The following is a 21,203-nucleotide window of genomic DNA, read 5'->3' on the forward strand; positions in this document are numbered from 1 at the left end:
ATCCAACACCGTTTTCTGTTCTATAATTCAGAGTAGGCGCCCCCTCCAGATTAACTATTTTAATCCCTTTAGTTTACTACAAAAACATTTTTTAAAACAAGAATGTAAATTCGAAGCAAATTACTCAAATATCAGATTAAAGTCTTTAGATACAAAAGTATAGTAAACCAAATGACACAAGTTTATTTTTACGCACATATCGAGACAAAAAAATGCCTCATTTTCTAAAGCATGATTACTCTAGAAGGAAATATTTCTGAATATGATTTTATCTGAGTATATTTATATAGCACTCAAAATGCTACCTCAAAGTTTCCAAAGTAAAAAGTTTTCTGCAGAGTACTGTACAGCAATAATGATAAGGTCTCTAGCTTAGCTCACCACCGTATACAAGACTGCAGCATGCTGGATAATACTGTGAATAAAAATATATGCAGGCTGACTGAAACCCTACTTCAAGATTAAAAGGTGGTAAGTACCAATAAGCATAAGTAGAAACCAAATAGGTCAAGGAACGTTGAGTGTTTAATGAATTCATGTAGCATAAAACAACTGATGCAAATGCATCTGTCATTTTAAAATACAACTGTGAAGAAATATGATTTTACATTGTATTAACCTTGTTACTGGCTTAATAAACATAAAAATATTTATTGAAAAACAAAAATTCCCATGAAATTGGAAGTAGAATCACTTTTATTTTCATAAATAGATAATTCAGTATATTAACAACACTTTTAGCAGGATATGTTAGTTGTCATTATCTGGTTTGAACTAAGTATGCAATAGTTAACACAAATAGTTATTACATCTATGACATTCATGCAACCTCTTTACATTTACTCACTTCCCCAAATTTTGAAGATGATTTCAAAGAATATTATATATAATGGGATAGTTAGTCAAAGTGTCACCTTTGCTGAGTCAACAGAATATTTACTATCTGCTTATCTTAAAGTTGCCAATTATTGATTAAATGTAATACCAGTATTTACTGCACTTTACAGAAGCACTGAGCATATTACATGTTTTCATTCCATATATGGAAGTATGACCCATAAAAATGTCAATATGTGAAACTGACACATATTGTGTCAATAAATTTAGCCTAGTTACTAAATTTTCAAATGTGAAAATTTAGTAACTAATAAGCACTTGTTTCTAAAATAAATAGATCTTACAGGCCAAGAGTAATAAGCTCACATCAAGTACAGTTTGAAGTTTTGTCAGTAAAAGGCATAGAGCACAAAAATACAGGGAAATTAAAGTGTTTTTTCTATAAACAACAAAATAAATGTCTGTTCAGTTATTACTCCACTGATTCTGAAAACTGCAGCTTCAAATATTAAATGTTATATAGCAAGGAGTAATTAGCATTTCCATATATATTAAAAAAACCCTCACTGATTCTATGTAGCTTTTTTTCCCATGAGTATAAACTATGATTTATCATTTATTTTAGCACAATATTCAGATAGGTATAATCTATTTTTCATAATGAAATGTTTATTCCTGTCTCAATACTTTATGCAGGTTTTACTTATTTGTCACAGAGTTGCTGTGTGGATTCAAAGGTTTATCTATGTAAGTGCTCAGCACAGTGCCTGGCACAAAGTAAGCTCTCAACATACCCTACTATTACTACTCCTATTATTTGAACCAATCTGTCATTTATAAGAGAAAAATTAGGTGATGCCCCAGGAGAATAATCAAAAGAAGATAAACCTACATGTGTGATTTTTTTTTATTAAAGTATTATGTATCCACTATTTCCCAGGTTTCTGTATATACTAAACTATTTCAAATATTACAAGGTATTTTTAAGATATACTGTACCTGTTTGCTCTCTAAGTTTCTGCTATGGCCTTTGGCCTAAAGCAATACAATTCTGACAGGATAAGTGTATTAGAAAACTATATAAAAACCATGTACACTGAAATCAGGTTAACAAAGGCATTTTACTCTAACTTCTGTAACAAAGTAGTAGAGATTTACCAGTGTAATTCAGGACAACCGATCTTGTTTAGGCTTAAAGTTCTTTCTTTCCATCATGCATTATTTGACTTCTGCAAAAACATTTTCACTGTCTTTTCACACAAATACTAAGAGCTGTTACCAAGTTCTGTCCCCTAAGTAAAAAATCCATTAGAAAAAAGTACTTTAAAAAATATTGTAGGTTTGCTTACTGAGACTGAAATGAAGTACAGGGCTATCAGCATAAGAGTAAGCTCTTAACTGGTCTCAACATACCTATAAACACTGATTTCTAAGTAAATTATAGATTCTAACATGTATAAGGGATTTGGTATGAAGATTTTTTGATCTTTAACTAAAAGTGATTTTTTTTTCCCCCCAACCAGAAAAGGTAACTGACACAGAAGATAACAAGTCAGTTGTGCTACAACTGACGTATCGGAGAGGGGTAAAAAACCTTGTCTGTTAAAAACTGACTCCTGTCATTCTTCTGGTATCAAATAAGAGGAAGGAAAATAAACTTTTTTTTGTGAAGATAGAAAAACACACCTGAAACCACATGATTCTGGCCTGTAGTGTATTAACCTGAAACTTACTACTACCCAGAGTTCAGGAAGAAAAACCCAACCCCCAAATATGCCCTTTAGAGGCACAATAAAATTTTTTCACAGGTTGTCCTGATTAAAAAGGAGTTCGGAAACAAAGCATGAAAACACTTACACTGTGTTAAAAATCAAGAACAAATAAACTGAAGGCAGATTCCCTCTGAATGTACTAAATTAATCTATAGGCTTCAGAGAAATCATTTCAAGAAAGATGAAGTTCCATGGTTTATCTTATCTGGAAGAAAATTCAAAGTGCACACTGTATCAATGTATTTTAGGAGATGTAGCACCCAGTGTCCTTCTGAGGTTTGATATCTGGTTCTTTCATAGGTTTCACCACTTCTTCTGGTTTGGGTTTAGCCTATGGAGAAAGAAAAATACAGTGTAAGTACATAAACTAAGATCTGGAAAACAAACACTAGATCTATTCCACTTCAGACTAATATAAAGATGATATACTAAAATACACAGCACGGAGACTAACAAAGCTGTGCCAGAAGCTACATACAAACCAATTCAATTAAAGACATAACAGGAAAGCAACACTTCAGTGAAGATGCAAACCTGATGGGTAGGCAAACATCAAGCTAATGGTACTCTTACTCTTTCTGAGGAGGGAGAAACTGAGCCATCAACCTGTGCACATGGAACCCTCAAGTTTGAAGATTACTTGTGACAGTAACAGGCTACCTCTTAGGACATTATTTAAGAGGCTGAACAGGATGCAAAAACTGTTATTTTAAGGAATAATGGTTTTAGTATGGGTAGGAAATTATATTAAAAAAAAAATTTCGAAGAAGTAGCTATGGCTACAAAATGATTCCCATCCCTTTTTTCACAGACCCCCTCTCTTTTGGTAGCCAAACCTCAAAATTTCCACTTAATCTACCATTTGGTTTAGTACACTAAGATGTACTTAGATATAAATGAATAAAGCAGTCTAATTTTACCCCTGGATGATGTCACAGAATGTTGAAATCAGGTCAAATCTTCAAATACCATGCACTATGCTGAATCAAAAACAGCATTGCTATAGCAATATAAACATGGATGAGCCATCCTTTTTAGACCTGTCCTCCCACACTCTTCTTAAAGGAGGCTCTGACGAATTGTAAAAAGGCAAGATAATGTGTTGAAAACAACATCACTCAACTATGTAAAAAATCAGAAGACAATTAGCGCCTAGAGGTTTACCTCTGAAAGAGTTCAGATTTTACACCAAGCACTGTAATTAGCTAATTTAACATTTAGACAAATACATGCATCTATTTAAATAGAGGACAATATCAAACTGTGAAGTCTGAATTCTCTTTTGAAATTTTTGTGAATGAATGGAAAAAACCCAATCCCGTACACTGTCATCCTTGGGTCTTTGGGTGAGATCAAAAGCAGCCAATGTTTCTGGTGTCCAGTGCACACTTGTAGGAGGAAATTCGAAAGGTACAGGTTCTACGAGACCATAAACTGCTTTGAGTTCCAGTTGTGGGGCTTCTGTTGGAACTTTTTGAAAGTAACTGCAAAAAGCAATGGAAACAGCAATTCATTCAGTTATTTGTTAACTATTTGAGAGTCTATTTATGTCCAAGACCTTGTGCAAGGAAATGACAATTTAATGATAAATTACATAGAGAACAATTTCCTGTCTCACGTAGTTTACAGATGAGTAGGTGACAAAATCAAGAAACCCTGTCAACAACTGTGCAATGTAACTGAAGCTATGAGGGATGTGGAGTGCTGTGAGAACACAAAAGAGGGGCAATTAAAAGAGGGGCAGATTTGGGGGCTCAGGGATGCTTTCCAAAGGAAGTGATAAAAGTTAAACTGGGCACGTTCAAGGATGTGAAAGCACAGCATGACCAGATGTAGAATATAAAGGGAAGAATGCAAGACAAAAAGCAGGGACAAAATTAATTCTACAACCTCCATAGGTACTGATCTACAGTTTGAACAACACTGATTTAATAATGGAAAACTGCTTGACAGGCCTAAACAGAACTGACAGAAAATTAATTTCCCTGCTTTATACGTGGCTGAAAAGAGAATGAGATGAGTATGCCAAGAGAAGGTATGTATATAAGGAATGGCAGGGAAACAAAGGTAAGAGAAAGTTAGGACAGTAGAAGTGGGCTATATATTAATAATTCATGTTTGAATTTTTAAACCTGCTTTTATATGTTATCATCAAAAGCAGAATAAAAATTAGGTCTAACACAAGTGAATTCTATCACCAATTTAAATAGAAAATTAATGCTCAACTTCAATGCAACTTGATATAAAATGTATGGGAATAGAGACTAACAAACTGTGATATTATTAAAACGATATTATTATTTAAACATTATAAATACGTTCAAACCCCAGTATCTTCGGGGGATTGGTTCTGGGACCCTGGCAGATACCAAAATCCAGAGATGCTTAAGTCCCTTACGTAAAGTGAAGTAGTATTTGCATATAACCTAGGCACATCCTCCCGTAAACTTTAAATCATCTCTAGGTTACTTGTAATACCTAATAGAATGTAAATGCTATGTAAATAGCTGCTAGCCTGCAGCAAATTGAAGTTTTGCTTTTAAGGACTTTCTAGAATCCCCCCTCCCTGCCCCCCCATATACTTTCAATCTGCGGTTGGCTGAATTCTGGATGTGGAACCCACAGATTACAGAGGGCCAACTGCACATACTATACCGACTACTAAAATCATACTGAGCTGTACTCACATAAATCCATTTTCTCTCTGACATTTTTCAAGGGTGTTCTTCACAAGATTTCCAAGTTTCCTAAAGAACAAGTGTCCTGAAGGTTTGACTGTTGGTCCAGGGCCTTTGGTTTCTCCATATTCTTTGCATAATGCTTCTGCCTTTGCATAAACTGCATGTGAAAGGGATATACAGTCATTTGATTATTGATTATTTATACTAAAAAGGCTATTAATCAGAGATGCTCTTTAACTAGCATAAGAGCACTACCAACAATAGTATAAGGGGTAGGTAGGTATTTTCTACAAGTTCTAGGTTTTCGAAGCACTTTTTTCTTTCCTCCAATTACTTCACTGATTCTCATTCCCTTTCATGAACTCCGCCAGCATCTCTTTTTAACTGCCCATTCCCTCTATGATTAAACATTAGTTTTTAAAAGAGGAGTTAATATTCTGGCAGGAATACTTACATTTTTCTGCCTCTTGAAGAGACCTGATTGCTTCACCACATTTATCACTAGCCAACAAAGTCTGACCATGATAACAATAAGCCTGATAAAAGAAACAAATTTTTATTCATTCTCTCCTCAAATGATGCTTTCCACTATCATCGTTTTCTATATGCATCAGACAAAGAAATGCCTTTGTCCATTGTTTGAAGTATCAATGCAGTCCCTTACATCTCTTTACTTGAATAAGCTTCCCCCCATCTCTGCTGGTATATAAAGTGGAATTACGTCAAGCCTTGAGCCAAACTAGCCTTCTAACCATGGACTGAGAGCAAAAACTATTTGCTGAAACCTGTTTTTAAAATTAGGGCAGAGGGGATAAAGGAGGGAAATTAGTGTGCTAATACAGAGGGAGAAGGAGGAAGGATTTGAGGTTAAAGACTAAACAGGTCTTAAGAAAAATGTTACCAGGCTGGAATAGAACATGCTTATTCTTTAAATGTCTACCATCAATGCAGGGATTGCACATGGTCTCATGCAGTGTGTTTGAAAGCAGATTATAAGGTATAAGAAATCTTATTTATGATTCTTCACCAACCCAGGTGATACACTGTATGGCTAAGTCTTTAGATTAGCATCAGTAAATATCTTTCTCAGTGAACAGGATGAAACGAGAGAATTCTCATGAAGTTTGCAGAAGGTTCCAGCTTAAAAGTGGGTCTGAATCAAACAGTAATTCCATTGCTATAACCCAGCTCTACATCATCTCCTTCCACTCGCTTTACTCCACAATGGCTGCACTGACTATCAGGGAACATTAACTGAGAGCTGTCCATTATCTGTAAAATGCTAACGAAGAGTCAGGCGAGATGACAGAACTGGTGCTCGAGGGGCTGGAGAGACAGTAATTTACATTGTTTCTGGGCTAAAAATACTTACATAAGCTGTGTAGAAACACGTTTTCAAGTGAAGATATTTTCTCCATTTAGCAGAGTATGCAGGCTCCAAACTGGATAAAGCATGATCTAAAGTTACATTTTAAAAAGCAAAATATAATTTCACCCTGATTCACTAGGAGACTTATAGCTTATGTGTTCAGATGCTAAAAGACCATTCAAGTCTAAAACTCAAGCATTTACACCTTAAAAACCTTGCTTTGGGCTTCCCTGGTGGCGCAGTGGTTGGAAGTCTGCCTGCTGATGCAGGGGACATGGGTTCATGCCCCGGTGCGGGAAGATCCCACATGCCGCGGAGCGGCTGGGCCTGTGAGACATGGCCACTGAACCTGCGCGTCCGGAGCCTGTGCTCCGCAGCGGGAGAGGCCACAACAGTGAGAGATCCGCGTACCACAAAAAAAAAAAACACAAAAAAACACACAAAAAAACCCCTTGCTTTATTTAAAGTGATTTATTTTATTTACTTATTTATTTATTTAGATTTGATGGTTAATGCAATTTAAGTTTGAGATAATGATAAAAATAGCAATGACTAAGAACTTCAAAGTAAATATGAGTACTATTATAGTACCTCTTTCCAACCTTTTTCATAATACAGCAATGCCAAGAATAGTCTAGTCACCCAAGTCAGAAGCAAGGATACTCTCCTAACCCTCATTCACCACCCCATCCCTGCATCTTGTATAAAACACACATGCTCATATATCCTGCCAAACACCTTTCGAATGTATTTCTTCCTCTCCATTTCCTACTCTGCTATCTTTGTCAAAACCTTCATCATTTCTTCCATAGTACTTAGGAAGAAATGATTATAATCTAAGTAGAGTCAGCCTGCTACTCCTTCACTAGTAAGCCCATTTCTCATCTTGCAACGATAGGGACCTTTCTTAAATTCAAGTCCAGTCAAGTCAGATTGACTTTACTATACCTTTTAAGGGGTCCCAAATACCTACCGAATGAAGGCCAAACTTCTCAGACAGGCTTACAGACCAATTCACAGCCTCACATATGCACACTTTCGTAACCTTTGCTCCTAGCTCTCATCCTGTTTCAGCTAAAACATGTCTCAGTTCCAGAATGTGCTAAGTTCTTTCTAATCTTTGTACATACTACAGAATGTTCTACTCTTCCCATATGCTAAAGCATCCCAGCAAACCTAGAATTTCTATTTCTATTTCAAAATAAGGCTAAACCACCACCTTCCTCTAGAAAGCCTTCTCTAGCATGCCCAGATCCTTTAGGTTTTTATTTCAACCCTGTAACCACACCTCATTTCATACTATAATAATGTGGTTACATGTTTGTCTCCTTCCCTAGACTGTGCATCTCTATACCCAGCAACTAAAAGAGTAACCATCTGATAAATAGAAACATATGCATGTTTCCTAAATAAGTGACTGAAAAGAATAATACATTAAGGAGAAGATCTGAGTGCTAGTCTCAGCCTCCCACCTGCTAGCAGTTAAATTACAGATTAGTTATGTTAATTCTCTGGACTTCAGTTTCTTGTCTAAATAAGGATAGTAACTACAAGGTTGTTATAAAGACCAAAAACATTTCAAAAGAAAAACAGCTGTTTAATTATTAGATGTAACTGGTTAAAAAGGATAGCATCATCCTTTTCACTAGAAGTTATAGAGCATATTAACCGTAAACAGCTCTAATTCTTTTATTTTCTTTTCAACAAGATTAATAAAATAGTGCAGCTATTACTACAGCTTTGCAAAAGATGAAACAATCTGAGAGTCCTTTTGCTTTGCTTGTTCCCTACTAAGCCAAGAGCTTAATGTGAAAATCTAAAGACTAAAAATAGAACTTACCAGCTTTTTGATAGAAATTGGCTGTTTCATATGCCAGGGCAGCAATTAGTACAGGAGCATGTTTCAGTTCAATTGCTCGAGCAATTGTTACTATAACCAAAACATAATGAAGTGAATGTATGATTAAGTTCACTTGCATTTACCTTAAGCTCAATTATAATAGCAAAAGACAGTCTGATATCTATTCGGGACTTTAATACAGTTTGTTAAAAGTTTTAACATGAAAAGTAAGCTACAGAAAATGCAAACATAAACAAGCAGAAAACACTGAGCTTGTTGGTTCTGATACCACTTCCTTAAATAAATCACTAGCCAATTACTAATCACAGAAAACCCCTACTACAAAATCGCATGATGTAAGAGGAAACAAATACTTTCAGGGCACTGGAGTTTGAAATAAAGAAAAACAAAAGCCAACGAAGTTTCTTTATTGTTTTCACATAAGTCTTCATTTATTTCCTGCCACTGAAAGGCAAAGATTTCAAGGTAAGCCAAACAGTGGAAGCAGAAAAGAAATGAGCAAGGTAGAGTGGGGGGAAAGATGAGTTATAGACTTAATTATGCTGCCAGAAATGGCATGAAATCAAAATCCTCTTAAAAAGAATCATTAAACTGTAAGGCCTTTTCCAGCTAATGAAAAATGAAGGCAAATGCTAAAGGTAAAAATCAATTTTTTTAATTCCTCACTATAAATTTCTCAAATCCTGAAACTCCAGCAATTCCAGCTAATTCTGATTTTTAAAAAAAGAACTAAATGCCAATACAGACTTTCTTAAAAAAAATCTTACAATATTTAAGATACCTTCTTGAGCTTCAGCTTGACATTGGATAATGTAAGCTTCTATGAGTCGTGCCTCTAAATCCCTCCCCTTTTCTGCGGGTGTAATTAATTTTGGGATATGACTTTCCTGAGAGAGAAAGAAAAAAAAAAAACAAAGAAGCCAAATTTTATTTTAACTCAGCTGTTAGAAAGAAAACTGAAGTTATGAGATATTCAATTTGGGGTTTTTCAGAAATTTAGGGTACAAACAAAGTGTAAAATGGAGCAATGTTAAGCTTACAGAGAATAAAAGTTCCTGTACACTAAAACTTTTAAAGCTTCTTATAAATTTTTGTAAAAATAAGAAATTCAAGAGCAAAATTTGGGTCATAATAAATTGCTTAGATATGCAAGTCATATTCTCAACTTAGAAAATGTTTAACTGAAACGGAAACCAAATTTCCCTTTTGCATGACAGCCGAAACTGTTCATTCACATTAATAATAGCAGATATAAAGAAGACTACAGTTCTGTAGCTCACTCAGGATCACAGCTTTTTCATCACTGTAAAACTATCTTATCATGAGAAAATGCAACACTGGCCTCCAGGAGCCTTCAGTAAATAGTAGTTTAATTAGAATGGGGTGGGGGTAATTCTGGTTGGAAAATACGTTAGTCTTTCCCCTAATTCTCATCACATCTCCAAGCAATTTAATGTAATTAGTGTGTACTGATTGCCCCGCTGGCATTTTCAATGAAATACAGAGAATATACTCAGAAAATCTGGTTTTGCAGAATCATGATGGCTCCTGGCAACTGCTGCATACAGCAAGGGAAATGCTCAGAACTATCAATTTTTGTGCTTTGTTTTCTCTCATCTTTTCAGAAGAGACTGAAAAATAAGCAGTGAAGTACCACTTGCATCGTCTAATTGTAAAATTCACTGATGATTTTCTGAAGTGGAAACACTTAATATTCTGTAATTGGCTGCACTCATCAACAAGGTACTTAACATAAGGAAAACAGAACACATACTAGTTCTTTCTACATGATGAAATAATTCCTTCACCCCACCCCGCAAAGAATTAAATAAAAATTATTCAAGAATTAAAGCATTAAGAATATATATTATTATTATTTTACCTTTAAATGTTTAAAAATCCCAGCTGCAATTTTTAAGCTTCGATGGACTTCTTTTGCTTCATCCTCTGTTATGCTGAAAGATAGTGGTTACATTAGTTACAGGATGAATCCCGTTTCTGGTATTAAAACCAACAACTAATACATTCTCATAAATCCACAGAAGTTAGTCATTTGTGTTTTTCACTACGTTTTCTTCTTTTTGACACTTAAGAAACTAACAAATGCACATGAAAAATATCCAAAGAGAAGATACTACAAGTGAAAAAGAGAGCTCCTGTTTAGGGGTCTGGACAAAGCCTTCTTGTTTTTCCTTCCAGATAATCTTCTGTGCATAAACAAGCATAAAAATTAATATACATTTAATGCATGCACATACTTAAAAAACACATACATACACAATATTCACCACTCTGCTCTTGTTTTAATCACCTAAATTACTTCAGAGACAATTTTACATCAGCACATAGAATTCAACTCCATTCTTAAATGGCTGCATATTATTCCCATGTTCAGGCGCATCACAGTTGGTAGTTGCCAGTTTCATATTGCTAATATCCAATTGTACTATTATAAAAACTGTATCTCATTTTATTTCACAGTTCCTTAATCCTTCAAAACATCTTTCACAAACTTATAAGGCTTTGTATTTTTCTGTGAATTGCCTGTTTAGTTTCGATTTGTTGATCTTTCCCTGTTGATTTGTAAAAGTATTATAAAAACAATTTGTCACATGCACTGCAATTTTTTTGACCAATCTGTCATTTGTTTTCTAACTTTGTTTATGGTACTTTATGTGGTCAAATAGTCAACCCTTTTCTTGGTTTGGGGTTTTATTCAGAAAGACCACCCCCATGACAAGATTATTAAAAATTTTTTCCCTTTTAACAGTGGGCTCCATAATTCTGATACTTAAAATATTAACTTTATGAGGCAACCTTACATTTATTAGAAGTGATACTTTTTATCAGTAGCCTAGACTTTTTAATAATGAAGCTCCATACGTTTGAAAAATAATAATATGCACATAACCCTTCCCTTTTAACTTACTTTTCTTTGCCAGCCAGTCTTGAAGCATATTTGGTATACCATAAAGCTACATTAAATCCCATGGAAATTAATTCAAAAACAGCATCCTGCTGGGCACTAGAATTATAAACATGATCGTTAAGTACTGTCAATGACTGAGACATCTCTATATGAAGCCTGCTATACATCTTACACAAAATCATAAAGAGCTAAATGCTAACTGAAAAAATGAAGAGTTCTTGTGTTTAATATAGGTTGGGAGGTAAGACACAAGCACACACACACACAATTAACACTGAATGACTAAACATAATGGTCCACAATGTACTTCATAATAGTAAACACGAGAATAGTAGTTCCCAAAGATTACAGTACGTTGAATAGTTTTAAAAATACAGATTACTGGAACTTATCCCACAAAGAAAGTCTGGGAAGTGCCCAGAATCTGCATTTTTAACAAGTATCCAGTTGATTCTGGAGCAGGTGATTCTTACACCACATTTTAAGAAAATGGATTTCAGAGGAGAGATCATTTCAGGCTAGAATGGTTAAAGAAGGCTTAATGGTATAAACAGAGTTTGAATTGTGCCTTGAAAGATGGCTAGAAGGGAAGCAGAAGGACATCCCAGATGAGGGAATGATGCTGTTAACGCACAAGAAAGGATAAAGATTTTTCTGGTGGCAGTAACCCAACTAGCTTGATTGAAGTTGCCAGTTCATAGAGAGAAATCGAGGAGCAGGAGAGCAAAAAGCCAAGCTGATGTGAAACTGTAGAAGATTCTGAATGCCAAGCCAATTGGTATACTACAAAGAAAAAGGTCTCAAAAATAAGTGTATTTTATATCTTGTTTCCTTCAGATTCTATAACTAAACATGACACAAAGATGGCAAAAAGCTCACAAAGCAAATAATATTTTTATTCACTGTTGTTCTGATGAGACCCTGAAAATTCTTTATACACATTATCTCACTTATCTCAAATGATGAAGTAAAAAACCTGAAGTAATACCCTTATTACACATATAATACTAATAAAGATACAGAAAAATTACCCAAAGGGAAGAAACGAGAATCATGATTCTGCTTTGTATTTTTTATTTAATTGCTGCCTCCATCTTAGAAGGAACAGAGACATGGAAACTTTTTAGATTAAAAATAAAAGATTTGTTACAAAACATGTAATTAAAAAATACCTTATAAACTATCCTGTTTAATATACATTATAACATACAAAAATATGACAGTTATGAACAAACTTCTTAAAACAGTTCACCATGCCAAAAAAATTTAATGCATAGTTTAACGGCTTATTCTTTCCAGCACTGGGAACTTTCCAATGAATTACATCGACTAATTACATCTAGTAATTCTAGTAATGGTGATCTAAGAGGCATATCTAATTTATAACTTTATCTTTAAATAATAAGATAGTTTTGCTAATTTTTATGGGGTCTCATGAATAGCTCTCTCCTGTTTACCCTTCGTTTATTTCAATCTGCCTTGCTCCCAAACACTCCATTTCTATTGTACCACATCTAGGTAGTAGTTAAGAGTGTATACAGTTGAAAAAACATTTTTCAGAAGATATACTCACAGCACACTTTTCATTGTGTAAGTAGCAATCAAGGATTAAATAACTTAAAAATCTCGGATGTACTGAATACTCAACATTATAACTTAAGGCCTTTACCACATAATTCTTCACTGTCTCATAAAGCTATGCTGAGAAATGCTGTCACAAGGAATGAAAATTTAGCATGGTGGGGAAAACTGCCAAATTTATGTAATACAAAACACTTTAGAATCTGCCAAAGTTTTGTAATGTAACAATGGTAGAGGTTTGATTCTTTAAAAAAAGTTTTTAAGGAAAATATTCCTTAATTTTAGATGAAGTACAAAGGGGTACATAAAGCAAAACAGAAAATGAAGACTTACTTGGAAAACCTTGGTATCCCAGAATATTAAAATTTGGAAAGGACCCACAGTCCACAACTTCCTACCCAATTTGTGAATTCTATTATATACAATATTCCCAAGGAAGGAAGGAAGGAAACTAACATTTATTGAATGTCTATTAATGCCTGGCATTATATCAGCCCCTTAATACAAAATTTCCTATTTTGTTCCTCACAAAAGCCCTATACCTGTAACCCCAACATACAGTTGAGGAAGCAGATGTTCACACAGGAGAAGCTCTGAGGCTGATCTACGTGTGTATGAATCCAAAGTCCACACTCCTTCCACTGTAATGCCTGCCCTGGTTGTTTGCCAATCCCCATTTCCTTCCCTTCTGATTTTATAAAATGGTTAATTCTAAAGCAAATTGAGATAAAGATATATAACTATTTAAATAACCCAATGGTGTTTAAAAAAAAAAAGTAGTTAAAAATTTAGCACCATTATGATTGGTTTCCTGTTATAATTAGATCTAACTAGTTTCAAGTGAATGATGAGAAAGTTCTGAGGGGAAGTTTTTAAAAAGAGCAGAAACAGTGAAATTAGGAAGAAAAACAAATACAGTACTGTCAGTCAAAAGAGTATGGAACTGGGGTGGAACTGGGGAGAATGAAAGAAGGAGACTAACCAGAGACATCTGAACTATCCATCAGAAAAGGAAAGTAGTGGATAAAGCAAAGTTCTGCTCTGCTTGGATGGAGGCAAAGACCAAAATCTAGGTTTGGGTTTCAAATTCCCAAACCATTCTTTGTGTGTTATTAAAAGTCAAGGCTGCTCAATCTAGTTAACGTTTATATTGATTATCTCAAAAATGATTTGGTCCAGAAGAAACAAATTCTGTTTGTACTTAATAGACTGCATTAGGAGTTTAGGTCAAAAGTTTTATATTAATTTCCTGATTAGGCAAAATGCTGATCAGACTTACATTTTACTTCTTCCACACAGAGGCTACGAGTTAATCACTAGCTAAACAGTTACAAAAATGGCTTGAATTTAGTACTGTTGGTGCTGCTTACCTTGGAACCTGTCCCTGTAATGTATCAGTCCACTTGAAATTTTGAATATATCGTAACTTGCTTTCTTGGGTAGATTCATCCAATGAGTTAATGAAACCTATAAAAAGGTAGAAAACATTTTCAGTTTTACAGGAAATATCACGTGTCTGTTTAGAACATTTTTCGGAGAATGACTTTTTCAGATACCCGAAGGAAACTCCCAGCCCCTCTATACCCTTCTCCTAAGGTAACATAATATGAAATATGCACACATTTAATTTTCAAAATGTTAGAAAGACCACATACTACCTTTACATTCTCACATTTCTGATACTCAAGCATACTGAAGAATATAACTTAGAAGACTAAACTATTCAAATCTGAAAAGTCTAAGAATCAAATATGAACTTCTACATAGTTGACTTTTAAAAACTTAAATTGATTTAAATAACTAACCTTGTAAAAGTGAAAAATATGAATCTGCTGCATTCTTCATCATTTGTGGATTACAGTTCAAATCAGTGAACAATTCAAGCAGTCGTGCTCTAGATGATCTCAAGTCACTTAAATGAGACAGAAAGAGAGTAATGTTAAGTAAGCTGTATTACAATGAATCTACGTAAAAGTGGCTTAAAAGTTTCAACTGTAAAAGCTTACACACACACACACACACACACACACACACACACACACACACACACACACACACACACACACCCCTTCCTCTAAGATATTACTAAGTATACAGGAATGAATTTAATTGGACTAACACTGGAGGTAAGCGAAATTTCCAGTAACAGTTGTTTTAAAAGTTGTACTAAAATAAACTCAGTCCAACTAAAGGAACAAATCATGAATACAATTATATAATAAAGATACACAGCAAGTTTTAATTTTAAAAAATCAAACTAACACAAGCTTTTAAGACGGGAGGAAAGAATTATGAATGAGTAAATTAATCTGACCAGTTCACAATAGAAGTTTTTTGAAAAATGGAAATTTAACATTTGTACATAATTTTAGTATCCCCTTACAATGTCAAAATTTGACATTATGTCAAAATGTACTTAAGTACAAAACCATATTTTAAAATTGCATTCTATAATACAACACACACACAAACATGCAAAAACACGTGACCACTAGTCATTTTAAAACTGTTCCCTCATCTCCATTCTCCTTTGCTTCTCTGCAGCAATAAATGTTGCAGACATTTATTGTTTCTTTCTCAAAATTCTTTTCTCCCTTGATTCCAATAACGCCAAATTTTCCAGATTCTCCTCTCATCTCTAAAAGTTCCTTCTCTATTTTCTTCCATGTCCCCTTCATATTCCCACCTCCAGCAATGTTCAGTCTTTGGCTTTCTGCTCTTCTCTCTTCTGAGGTCTCATCTACGAGTATAACTACATCTAATCTAGATCTACATTATCAGCTCTAACTTGGTCCTGTTCCAGTTACACATGTTCTTTCAGAAGGCAACTTGCTTAAATAGGGATCCAGAAATCATATTACATGGACCATGACTAAAGACAATTGGGTGTAAATGACTAAAGACTAAATTTAAATTGTAAGCACGAAGACAGTAGGAACTGTATACCCAGAACTTAGTGTCTGGGATAAAGCACATACTCAAATTTCTGTGTCGAGTGAAGTAATACTAACATTTCAAATATTTTAAGATTTAGAAGGACTGTAAGTAGCACTGATGTTTACAAAGGAGCACAAACTTAAACCTGAATGGTCTAGATGGAATATTTATTGGTACCAGCTCTAAGGAGGCTGATTCCAAGAAAGTATATAGTAACAACTATATACAGCTGACCCAAAATGGGATGGGCTACCTTATGAATCTGTCATTGTTGAGTTATTTAATTAAAAGCTGGGAGGGGTAATTCTTGGACTCGGAAAAAAATCTGAATTTTTTTCCTTTTGGCCATGCCACGCAACATGCAGGATCTTAGTTCCCCAACCAGGGATTGAACCCGGGCCCCCTGCATTGGAAGCGCAGAGTCTTAACCACTGGACTGCCAGGGAAGTCCCCAGAATTTGAATCCTTAAGGCCTATTCTAGACTCGAATACTTTGCTAGCTATTTCCAAGTAGGCATTCAATCATCACCTGCAAACCAACTTGTGCAAAATTATATTCATATTAGAATGACAGAATTCGAGAAAAGTGTACCTTAGAAGTATCTAATTTAGGTTATTAATTTTACAGATGAGTAATTTTACAGATGAGTAATTAGTAAGAGACTTGCCCAATGCTACAGATAAAACAGTTAAGCTGGGACCAATGTCTAGGATTAGGGGTTGGCAAAGTACAACCTGTAACTTGTTTTTATACGGCCCACAGGTTAATTTTGCAAAAATGAACAAAGAAGAATATCCAATAGTGACTGTGTGTAGCCCACAAAGCCTAAAATATATACTATTTAGCCCTTTACAGAAAAAGTTTGCTGACCCCTGGTCTAGATCAACCTTTTACTCCAATTACTTCTTTTCACAAAAAGTAGCAATTCTCTTGGTTTTCCTTTACTGGTACCACCAATGTCTTGATCATCTAGGTTCTGTATCTCATAGACTAAATGAATCCTTTTCAACTTTCCAGAGCAAATGAGACATCTGGCCAGTTGATGCCTCCTTCGAAATCTCTCTTGCATCTATCTCTTTTGTGCCAGTTAAACTGCTCTACTCATACTCCCTAGAACAAAGGTTTACCTAACAGAAATGACTTTCTCCTCTCCATTCTTACTATCTTAAGTCAGGGGTCAGCAAAGGACCTGAAGATAAATATTCTAGGCCTAGTAGGTCATAAAGTCTCCCCTGGGAATACTCAATCTTACTGTAGAGAGGAAAGGCAGCCATAGACAATATGTAAATAAGTGGGGGGGGGCGCTATGTTCTAATAAAAACTTATCTTTATGAAAACAATCACTGGGCCAATCTGCAGGACACAGTCTGGCAACCCCTGATGTAAGCCATACAATGCATTTAAACCCCAGCTCAAGTCCTCTGTGCTACTGAACACTCTGAAGGCTATTTCAGGTCATAGGGACCTCTCCCTGCTCAGAACTCAATTAATTTACTATCTGGCCAATGAACAATATCCATATATGACTTTGTGGAGTCTCTTGTACTGTTGTAACATATAGCTTAACTCTTTTAATTGTGACTGTTTAGCCTCTCTGGGACTCACTCACTGACCTAAACTTGAGGACCCAGTTTAAATAATCTATGACTTAACTTTTCACATGTCATTTGTAAGTTTATAAGGAGTCTAAGGTTAGGGACAGTGTATTACATACTTCTGCACTGTGCATGACCCTAAAAAAGTACCTCGTATCCATGGGGGGCTCAATCAGTACTTGTGAAGACTGACAAACTTACCTGCAAATTTTTGAAGCAGCAGGGCCAGTGACTACGCCATAATAGTTAAAAGGGACAGGAGCTGTGGCTTTTAATGGGTTCCTATGAAACCAATGTGTCATTCTCTCCAGGTGTTTCCTATTGACAAAAAACAAATGTATAAAAATTAAACATAAAACATTTAATAAGCAGTGTAAATCATATTAAAATATTTTTTAAAGTAAAAGTTGAAAATTACTACAGGATATATACATTTTAATATAAAACATATATAAAACAGACATATACATAAATAAAATGCTTCACTGCCATACATCAATCTCTTTTTAACTGTTTATAGCAGCCTATGCTTAGATCAGGCCTATAAAAAAAACAGCATTTGTAAATGTGCTCACAGTAACTGCAACGCTGAAGATACTGGAGCAGTAATGTTTAAACTTTAATGTGTATAAAAATCACGTCAGGGCAGGAGGTGGGGGCTTCTTGTTAAAATGCAAGTTCTAATTCAACAGTCTGGGGTAGGACCTGAGACGCTGATGCTGCTGGTCCCCAAACTACACTTTTGAGGAGCGGAGTACTTGACTTTGGTTGGACAGCTGCAAATGAGAAGGGCACAGGAGCAGAGGAACGTGATTCCGAAAGAGGTTTAAATGGTGACCCTTATTTAGACTGCTAAGATTACTTGACAGAAATAGGTTTTACATTAACTGTATCTCCCACATGATATTGCTGATGCCAACTGATTGGCTGTAGCATGTGTTCTATAATAAATATACTTTCCACAGAATAGCTAATAAGAATCAATATTTTCATGATAAAAAACCCCACATGAAATCTATCCTTAAAATGGTAAAAAAATGGCTGAATTATGAACATATTTAGCATGTGTAACTGAAGAAACCTCAGGTAGAGTTGGAGTTGGGACAGGCCTGTAGGGAGGGCTCTCAGGTCCCGCTAGGAGACCTCAGTTAACAGGAGAGAAGTAAACCTACATCTCTGACAGGAAGGTACCTCTAGGTTACTATCAGAAGGAAGAAGAAAACTTCTCTCCATCCATGGCAGCTCAGCCAGTCAGACTGTAGCAGGCCAACCAATGAGAAGCCTCCATACTCTGGACTCCCAGGTTCCTCCAATGGACTCTCTGGTTATTACAGCCCCTCCCAACTCTCCTCTTTTCCCTATAAAAGCATGCTCCCCTTGCTTGTTCTCTATATTTGCTTATGGTCACCCATCTTCGCATATCACTGATTGTGATTTCTCTTCTAGTCCCTAATAAACTCAGTTTAGTTGGTTAAAAAAAATAATATCTATCCTTAGAACATACTTGTGGTTGACAAGGGGGAGGGCAGGTAGGGGAGGGAAGGACTGGGAGTTTGGGATTAGCAGATGCAAACTAGTATATACAGGATGGATAAACAACAGAATCCTACTGTATAGCAGGAACTATATTCAATATCCTGTGACAAACCATAATGAAAAAGAATATAAAAAGAATGTATATATGCATAACTGAGTCACTTTGCTGTACAGGAGAAATTAAACACTGTAAATCAACTATACTTCAATAAATTAAAAAGAAAATGTCTATCCTTAAAACCCAAAACATTTAAAAAACTACCTAAGTGAAATGCCAACTTAAAAAAATTAAGTTCCACACCTTTCAGGTTAAAAAAGAAACGAAAAAAGGAGTGTGTCACTTGCTTAAAAGTCCTTGGGAAGATACCGAAGATAATACAGGAAGGTGTAGTTGAAGACTTAAATATGGCAATTAGATTTCGGGAAGTGGGAGACAAAATCGGTAAGATTTAATTAATTTGAAAGCATTATATACAATGTTGTCCATGGATTTTTCTTATCGGTGAAAAAAACGTGGGCTGCACAGTGTAAAAAATATCTACTTTATGCACCTCCCTTACCATATTTATTCATGGCAAAACCGACTTTGGAGAGCACCAGCTATTTAAGGATGAGGAAACGCACTGTGTATTCAATGAAAAATTGAGCAAGTTCATTTGAGTAACTCAAAACATTTAACAAGTCCTTCAAAAATATATAACCTTCTAAATATCATCCACGTAAATCTCCTTTATAACCTAAATAAACTAATACTGCATCTCTGTGCATATAAACCAAGCCTCCCAGAGATAATGGCACACAATACACTTGACCGTGACAAATTTTCCACAAATACTCTTTTAAGGCGGCCTCCCACGTCCTGGATGAAAATGTCTTAAGTTCTGCATATCTTTACTTCAGGACCGAAGACGGTAAGTACCGTGTTCTCTACCCATCCCTACCCAATCTGTCCGGTCAGAGACCCGCACTCCAGTTTTCAAGAATTCGAAGGGCGGGGTAAAAGGACGACACACCCACCTGCAGGTGCAAGGAAGGGTGCCGTTGAAGCCACCAGCACAACAGTCGGATCGAGGCTGCCACCTAAGCCGAGGCCACAGGAAGAGTCCGATTACCGACAAGGGTTCCCCACTCCGGAGACCCTGGGTCCCGCGACGAACCTACCGCCCCCGAGCTCCCGACGTCCACTTCCTGTTTACCACCCAGCCTTTTCCTCCCGGGCCCCGTCCGGTTTAACGCCGTTAAGACCTTGCGCAGGCGCACACCTTAGCGTGCCCCTCCTGAACAGGCATTTTCGTGGAAAGCCGATACTATCTACCCGGGAGAGGCGGGCAGAAGGTGCCTAAACAAACTCCTATGTAGCCATAAGACCCTCCCCCCGCCCCCAACCGCTAGTGGAGAGGCGGGCAAGGCGATTCAGTGAATATAGCTGTTAATACCATTGATTCGTGGGGCTAATGTGAATTTCTTTCTCTCGTTTGTTCCAAGGCACTTTTTACACAGGTTCCATAGACTCCCGGATAGTGGTCCCCCCAAATCTCCTTCTAGTGCCTTGAAACACTTGAAGGAGACTTTTGAGGACCACTATCCGAGAGTCTATGGAACCTGTGTAAAAACCTTGACCCTATTGCTTGGGACTCCGGGGAGACAACAGGGGTAGGGATAGTACTGGGAAACGCCCATCCTCATGACATACTTACCGGATTTCTCGATGTCTGTACAGCACCCCTCCAGAGGGAAGAAAGGCAGTGTCCGAGTCCGCAAACGAGAAAGGGAGGGAGTCGCAGAGCCCGGATTACCGAACTTGAGCGACGGAAACCAGGCCTGCGGGAGCCGATCACGTGGTCAGGGCGGCCATGACAGCTACCGAGGCGGCAGTGCGCGCCGCTCTTGGGTTGAGGCTGCCGCGTTGTCGCAGTCCCCTTAAAACACTCCGTTCCTCAGCCCTTTCTTAGATATTCCTCCACAGTCTTCCCTCTTGAGCTACGGTCTCCTCCAGAGACAAACAGCAGAGATGGCCAGGCCTCCCACCCCGAGGAAGAATGCCTCAATAACAATGGCGGCCGCTCGGTGGAGCGGGGCGGCCTCAACCTAACACGAGGCGGGC

General features: G+C 36.4%; 1 protein-coding gene across 2 annotated transcripts; it reads right to left on the minus strand.

Annotated features, from left to right (window-relative positions):
* Positions 1 to 678: 678 nt before the first annotated feature.
* Positions 679 to 21,180, minus strand: BROX (BRO1 domain and CAAX motif containing). 2 transcript variants are annotated; one of them, XM_067729694.1, is made up of 14 exons: positions 20,797 to 21,180; positions 20,117 to 20,179; positions 17,765 to 17,881; positions 14,836 to 14,942; positions 14,401 to 14,497; positions 11,450 to 11,545; positions 10,403 to 10,475; positions 9,302 to 9,407; positions 8,500 to 8,589; positions 6,663 to 6,748; positions 5,745 to 5,826; positions 5,297 to 5,447; positions 3,934 to 4,093; positions 679 to 2,940 (listed from the first exon to the last, which is right to left on the minus strand). In XM_067729694.1, exons 3-14 carry the CDS (start codon positions 17,863 to 17,865, stop codon positions 2,854 to 2,856), a joined length of 1,236 nt encoding a protein of 411 aa, XP_067585795.1. In that variant the 5' UTR covers positions 17,866 to 17,881; positions 20,117 to 20,179; positions 20,797 to 21,180; the 3' UTR covers positions 679 to 2,853. The 2 variants fall into 2 exon arrangements, with proteins under 2 accessions (XP_067585795.1, XP_067585796.1); XM_067729695.1 differs by lacking the exon at positions 20,117 to 20,179.
* Between the last annotated feature and the right edge of the window lie 23 nt (positions 21,181 to 21,203).

Source organism: Pseudorca crassidens, chromosome 2, assembly GCF_039906515.1.
Source record: "Pseudorca crassidens isolate mPseCra1 chromosome 2, mPseCra1.hap1, whole genome shotgun sequence".
NCBI classification, from domain to species: Eukaryota; Metazoa; Chordata; class Mammalia; order Artiodactyla; family Delphinidae; genus Pseudorca; species Pseudorca crassidens.